At 34.5% G+C, this 7,320-nt stretch overlaps 1 protein-coding gene across 1 annotated transcript in view; it reads right to left on the bottom strand.

The window, feature by feature from the left end:
* Positions 1-6,495, bottom strand: part of LOC108970881 (G-protein coupled receptor moody) — a 10,540-nt gene extending 4,045 nt beyond the window's left edge. Inside the window, exons 1-5 of the mRNA XM_018936567.1 lie at positions 6,266-6,495; positions 4,391-4,579; positions 2,815-3,053; positions 2,236-2,749; positions 581-654 (exon numbers count right to left, since the gene is read on the bottom strand). Of these exons, the coding sequence (XP_018792112.1) occupies positions 581-654; positions 2,236-2,749; positions 2,815-3,053; positions 4,391-4,558 (995 nt within the window). The 5' untranslated portion in view covers positions 4,559-4,579; positions 6,266-6,495. The remainder of the gene's footprint in view (positions 1-580; positions 655-2,235; positions 2,750-2,814; positions 3,054-4,390; positions 4,580-6,265) is intronic.
* Positions 6,496-7,320: the final 825 nt, after the last annotated feature.

The raw sequence follows: 7,320 nt of genomic DNA, 5'->3' as shown, positions 1-7,320 counted from the left end.
AAAGGTTATGTTGAAAATCACTAAAAGTGCTGCCGGTGCGTTAACCGACTAACAAAAAACGTCACAAACACTAAATTTTACGGAAGAAATGTCAGAAGGAAGCTGCATCAAGGCTTTTTTAAAAATTTAAAATGGGCGTGGCGTCGCCCACTTATGGACAAAAAACCATATCACAGGAAGTACTCCACCGATTTCAATGAAATTCGGTATATAATATTTTCTTAACACCCTCATGACATGTACCATATATGGGTGAAATCCGCTTACAACCACGCATGAAATCTCGATTATCACTTAATCATGCGAGAGTATAAAATGTTCGGTGACACCCGAACTTACTTGTTTGCAGATAATATTAATTTGTGGTACATAGGTATAATTAATTTTCGTTTTTCCAACAAACCTTATGCAGAATATGTTGGTCAGTTATGAGTTATATTCGACTATGTTCGGCTATGTTCGGCTACTTTCCGAACTTAAACCTTTGAATTTGTAACTGTGATAAAATCATTATATTCTTGCTAATGACCTAACTGTAAAACTTACTTTTGACGCTTACTGTACATAATTTATGACTTACGATTGCGTTTTCTTTGCCTCGCCTGCGAGATCATCAATATTCGCCTTTGATGTTTCATTAAGATTTTCCTTCACCTGAAAGAACATAGCTTCATGTTAAGTAATCATATAAAGCATATATATAGTACATAAGAATAAACATTAATTTTTAAAGAAACACTTAACAGTATTAAAGCAACCATGAATAATTATAATTAATATAATAATTATTATATAGGTAGCGGTTTTGCTTCTCTTGAAACTCAGTTATTAAGTACTAGAAGGCTCGTCCACATTTTACTGTGGCTGATAGATAGATAATACTACAACTACCATCTATATGATATCCATTAGTTAGATTATAGCTATTGATTAAGGAGATATAGCATTTGAGTAAAGCAACTTATGTTAGTTAACAAAAAAATAATCAAAAATAATTTCGTGTGTTAATAAAGCATTTGGGGGGAAAATACTGTTTAATTTTGTCTGTCACCAGTGAAATCAACCGAGTCCAATCGATAGTCAGTCTAGTGGACTGCATGTTATGAAACGGTTCTCAAGTGTGGAAAGACAAACAAATCGGCTGGCAAGGTTGTGGCATCAGTATTTTGGGATGCACGTGGTAAAGATCAGTTTGAAACTGTACGCATATACTTCATCGTTCCATTTTACTTACAGTTCCGCAAGGATGAAGCAGTGGGTAGGGAGACACATTGGCAACAACTTCCAAGCTTGCGTAACGCAAAGTTGCTAATGAATGGTTATAACCTCAAGAGGTTTAAACTTGTAATCAATCTGCCAAGAGATAAAGTCAGGCTACTGGTCGCCTTCGATACCGGCTATTGAAAACTCAGGAAGCACTTATTCAACATGGGCCTAGCTTCTTGCGCAAATTACCGATTCTTGGAATCTGAAACTCCAGAACACCTGCTATTGCATTGTCCAGCAATCTGTGGACGCAGGACTAAGACCCCTGGATCCATGTTTTTAAATAGAGATCATATCGCCTCATTAGCACCTAGCAGGATATTGGAATTCATCAATTTTCTGGGGCTAGTTGAGACACTGTGAGCTAGGAGAGCGCACAATAGACCCTAGGTCGCGGTGCAATCCTCATTCTTCTTTTCTATATTTCCATCTCTACATTTCATTAGAAAATGTATTAACATTTGAAATTAGCATTCTTCTTCTTGATAGCCGAGTTAACAACCGCGCGCCAGTCGTTTCTTCTTTTCGCTATGTGGCTCCAATTAGATATTCCAAGTGAAGCCAGGTCCTTCTCCACTTGGTCCTTCCAACGGAGTGGAGGTCTTCCTCTTCCTCTGCTTCCCCCGGCGGGTACTGCGTCGAATACTTTCAGAGCTGGAGTGTTTTCGTCCATCCGGACAACATGACCTAGCCATTAATTAAATGCATTGGTCCATTAAAACGTAAATTAATAATTTTGAGGAATGTTTTCATATCTGTAACTTATTAAACGTTGTCTATAATTTTTGATTTAGGATATGTGATTCAGGTGGTGCTGGCGTTAAAGCCTAAAACTCTTGGCCAGGAGTCTAGAGAATTCACTTATAGAAGATATGTCATTTAGTCAGTTGGAGAGGTCAATACCATTTATATTAATAAATTTCAACTACTTGCAAACTGTTTTTTTCTTATGTAATAATGTATACTTACGTTCGAGTTGTTATCACTGTTGTTAACTTTTATTATTTCATCGAATTCTGGCCCGTTTTCATTTGAATCACTTACATCAATATATTCCAAATCTTCGTAAACTGCAAATGGTTTCACTATAGGTTGGTTTTCCACGGCATTCGGTGATCTTAATGTCAAATCTTGGTTGTTAGTAAGATTCTTTTCAGAATTAGGACGCCGTGGAGGAGGTGCTTCATTTTGAAATGTGATATTTTTAGCAGGAGTTTCTCTAGATCTAAAAGCTGCCTTCCGCACAAGGTAAAGAATTCGGGCATAACAAACCACAATGCAAATACAAGGGACTAAAAAAGCTGCAATGAAAAGAAACTCTTTTGGCGTATGGCCATTTTTATCAAGCAGGATGGAACAAGATCCAATAGAAGTATCTAATCCGAATCTGCCCCAAACTCCACGCCATGTAGGTATCATTATAGAAAAAGCCGTTATCCATGTACCGGCAATCATTAAAGCCAAATAACGTCGTTGATAGAGTCTACAATAGAACAAAGGCATAAATGAAAGAGCTGTAAAAGTTAGAGGTAATTTTTCATTCCAAACCGGGAATACTGTCGAGGGTGAGCTATTATAATGTATCTGTTAATGGTAATGAGCGAAACGGTAAATAACGAAACAGCCAATAAACCATAACGCATAAGCGGGAAAAATCTACAAAGTAGCTCTCCGTGTATCCAGGACCTCCTCAAAAATGTCGAAGCTGCTAAAGGTAGGTTGAAACAGTCAAATAGCAAGTCCGATAATGATAAATTCATTATAAAAATAGCTGTTGAGTTTCGCGTCTATAAATATAGATAAATAGATAAATGTAGTTGCATAAAAAATGGCTTGCAGTTTTAAGGTAAGTTATTTTAAGGTTTTTGTTCGGATAAGTATATTTGTAAATTTGCACGAAATCTACTGTATATTTAGTTATAAGTTGATCTGAACCTTACAATGTTTTCAACTCATACTCTGAATATATTATATTTAAGTTGTTTCTATACTAGCTATTTAAAAAATATATATCGACATTTATATATACATTTCAGATGTACACAATGCAAACATTCGTACTGATGAGTGTACTTATAAAATGTTTTAATTATTGGTTTGGTTATATATTTTAGCGAAATTTGATATTAGATACATTGACTTCGAAAATCTTTCCATATAAGACCGTAATGAGGATCCATCTAAAACCGCGGCTTGTTATAAGGTTATACTAACGTCATTCTCTCAAATAACGTCTAATTAATGGCTATTCTTTATAAGAATTAATTTTAAAGAAATTTTATGGGCGTAATTTTACCCACTTTTAGGACAAAAGTTATCTCTAACAATATACTCGATCATTCCAGCAAACTTTAGTGGATTATTGACACAATTTAAGTAAATTTTCCATATAACTATCGAAACAAAGTTAAATCTCATCTAAAGCGGAATCGCTCATATCAGTACATACATACCTTCCCTTAACCTCAATAAACCGGGTTCAAAGTATATATATCGCATATTAAGCGCGATAGCACAAGGTAGTTTTAAGACAACATTTTTTGTACTAAAGGTCTGCATTTCTTAGAATCTGAATTGTAAAACGAATTAGCTCTGTGAATGTTTTTTTCTTTTAATTTGACGTGGCCACACAGTAATCTAAAAGGATTAATACAAATATTTCATTAACCAATAATGCTATAACAATGAGACTTGGTTCGAATATGCCCTGCTAGCATCTAAACATACAGTGTAGAAATTGGTAGTGATAACCACGCCCACTACTCATATAACGGTTAGTCAAGATGGCGATTAAGGTCTTTAAGGTGGCACCGTTCTCCTTTATGTGAAATGATGTATCTCAGACACTACTATAGCAATATCAGGCAAATTTTGTATGTTACATTGTGAATGGGACGCGACGAAATTCAACTTCGATTACTAGCCGTATTGAACAACTTTAAATTCTTTCACTTTACATTATATAAATCAGGTACGAAAGATGATATTGGAATGAAACTGATGAAAAATAGTATATCCGTTTTTTTTGTGCCTTACATCCTTTTTTGTTTGAGTTACAATGTTCTACCATATTAACCCTGGTTTGTTTTTTAGATTTGCAATCTATTGAAAAATGTTGCCTTACCTGTTTTCCTCTTGCCAATGCTATTATATTGATCATATTACCAGGTATACCCACGATCATAAATATAATACAAGCAATCGAAGCAAACATTAGAAGCTTGTCTGAATATCCTTCAAATAATTCTACTCCAGATACCTCGTTTCTGATGGCCGAAATATTGAAAGCCATTGCAGTATATGCTAAAAGAATCTGAAAGTAAGAAATGGTAATCGTAAATAAGAAAAATTTTTGTCTTTGGTATAAATATGCGGAAAGTGTTTAATCCAAGCATTGAGATGAGCGTAAGTACTAAAGTAACCGCAAGAATATTATTTAATACTGGAACCTCAAAATTATATTAACTTGCTTTCTGATTTATGAACTGGTACTAAGTTATTCAGGAGGCTTTTCTTTTATACCTGAACGTACGATCAAATATTTCCTACTGATCGTTGGTAAGTTGTTTAGTTCTGATGTATATAATAATTTCAAACCGTTTACTTCACAACTAAGTCACCAAGTATATTATTTATTTAATCCTTTCTCAAGTTGATAATTTGTGTATGTTTAAGTATTTGTGTCGTTCCCATTCATGTGGGAAATATATGTAGCAAGTTCTATTATTTTAAGGTTAAGTTCTTATTCAAAGTTCATGACAGGAATGCAGTTAAGCCATGGTAACTACACTAGAATTTAACACAACAATACCATCTGGAATAGGTGTTTCATTATCCGGCTATGATGAGTTTCGAATAGAAATTACCCGCCTGTAGAACAACAAAACGGCAGGAGCCGATGGATTTCCGGCGAGATGAAAAGAACTGACAAGGTGCATGCATCAGCTTCTTTGCAAGATATGGATAGATGAAAACATGCCCGATGATTGGAACCTAAGTGTGTATAATATCACATATAAGGTCTTATCAAGCATAGTATGTGAAAGATTGAAGCCCACGTTAACAAACTGATTGAACCTTATCAGTGTTCTTTAAACCTGGAATATCTATCAACCGGATTTTAACCATGTCCCAAACCCAGATCTTTGAAATGACCCGTGAAAGGAAGATTTACATACACCACCTCTTAGGGATCGGCCTAAGGCCTTAGGCCTCCGAGCCGTTCGACACCAAGCAGGTTTCAAAAAAGGAGACTCCCTATCGTGTGACTTTTTCAATCCATGCGAGCTCCAGAGCTAAATAGAGAAGGTACAAACTTCTTTAGGAGTGTACAGCTACGGTCGTACGCCGATGATATTGATATCATTGGCCTCAATAACCGCGCCGTGAGTTCTGCTTCATCCAGATTGGATAAGGAAGCGTATGGGTCTGATTGAGAACTAGGACAAGAAGAAATATCTCCTGTCATCAAACAAACAGTCGTCACACTCGCGATTTGACTCTCACGTCACTGTTGACTAACTTCGAAGTCGTAGACAATTTCGTCTATCTTGGAACCAGCAAAGAAGAAGAATAGTAAGCTACAAGAGAGACCCGTGGTGCAATGTTATAGAACAATCAAAGATTTCTGAAATGGAAGAACGATTTTCCCCGATATATTGATATAGTTTGTTATGTGAGAATGTTTAAATATGGCAAGTTATGTATTTACATATATATATTTTAATTATTCCAAGATTCCTTCGTAGTAATTATTGTATGGTGCACCTTCCTAGTTGCTTACATATTATTATTCAGTTCAAATGTATATGTATGTATATATATATTTGTATATATATTTATATAGATATGTAGGTATGATGCACATAAACTATGAACCTCTTCATTTAACTTATGTACATCTAGATTTGTAAATACATACAAAGATATATACACTTGCACAAGTTCATAAAGCACTTGGAAACAATTAATTTTGATTAACCAAATAGCCTTTACTCACACCTTGAGACGAAATATTTTATGTACTATAGGTAATGTGTTTATAAGTAATTGTACGAATATTCTAACTGTTTCGATATTTCAGGAGCAGCAGTTATTACAGATCAGGACTAATAAAATTTTGGTACTGCCTTTGCACACCTCCTTTATCCCACAATATTTGACATTTTTAATTAACTTGAAACACTACACAATTCCGAAAGTCCACAAATTTGTGTTACAAACCGACAATTTTACTCGGACAACCAACTATTACTGAAATCAAGAATAGAAACACTGGAACACAAGTCTCTTCATTTGAAAATTTGGAGATGATTGTTTACATCTATTATTTTTTTATTTTTAAAATTTTAAGCAAGAAAACAATAGGAAATCGTGTTGTTTGGCCATTGTACTATTTTTCAGTTTGTTTTTATCTCCAGCATTTCACTTTTGGGCACACTCACTTTTATATACTTATGTGTGCTGTATATACATATGTACTTACTTATAAACAATTGTTTATAATTATATATACGCTCATATGTATGCAAATGTATGTAAAATGTAGAGAGAGTGTTCATTGACGCTCACAGATATCAAAATTGGACCAAACAGAATTTTTGGATAAACCTATAGTTGTAGATACATGCAATACTTATAAGTATCCAGCAAAGTACAAGATTGCCAGAGAATAATCAAAAGGAAGATTTGGAACCGTTTATAATACACATACATACTCTTAATTCGCCTCAAACCTTAGAAACCACCTTACCGGTATGATAAATGAGAATATATTGTATTAACGATTGGAAAAATAAGAGAGAAATTTCGTACAAAGAAGCCAATAAAAAAATCTAAATCAAGAGGGATTACTTTTGAATATTAAACAATTATATAAATTATTTCTAATTATATTCATACCCTCGCAGCATGTTTCCACATAGTAAAATAGTTTTTTCACCTTAGTTAGTTTTTATAATTTTTCGATTAACGACATTTTGTTTACATACAAGTAGCATTGTTTGCGAATGTTCGGGGCCGGCCCGTCCGTACAGGCAAGTTGTGCCATTGCAT

Source organism: Bactrocera latifrons, unplaced genomic scaffold (genome assembly GCF_001853355.1).
Source record: "Bactrocera latifrons isolate USDA-ARS-PBARC rearing strain unplaced genomic scaffold, ASM185335v1 scaffold_312, whole genome shotgun sequence".
NCBI classification, from domain to species: domain Eukaryota; kingdom Metazoa; phylum Arthropoda; class Insecta; order Diptera; family Tephritidae; genus Bactrocera; species Bactrocera latifrons.
This window is presented reverse-complemented; position numbering and strand designations above follow the sequence as displayed.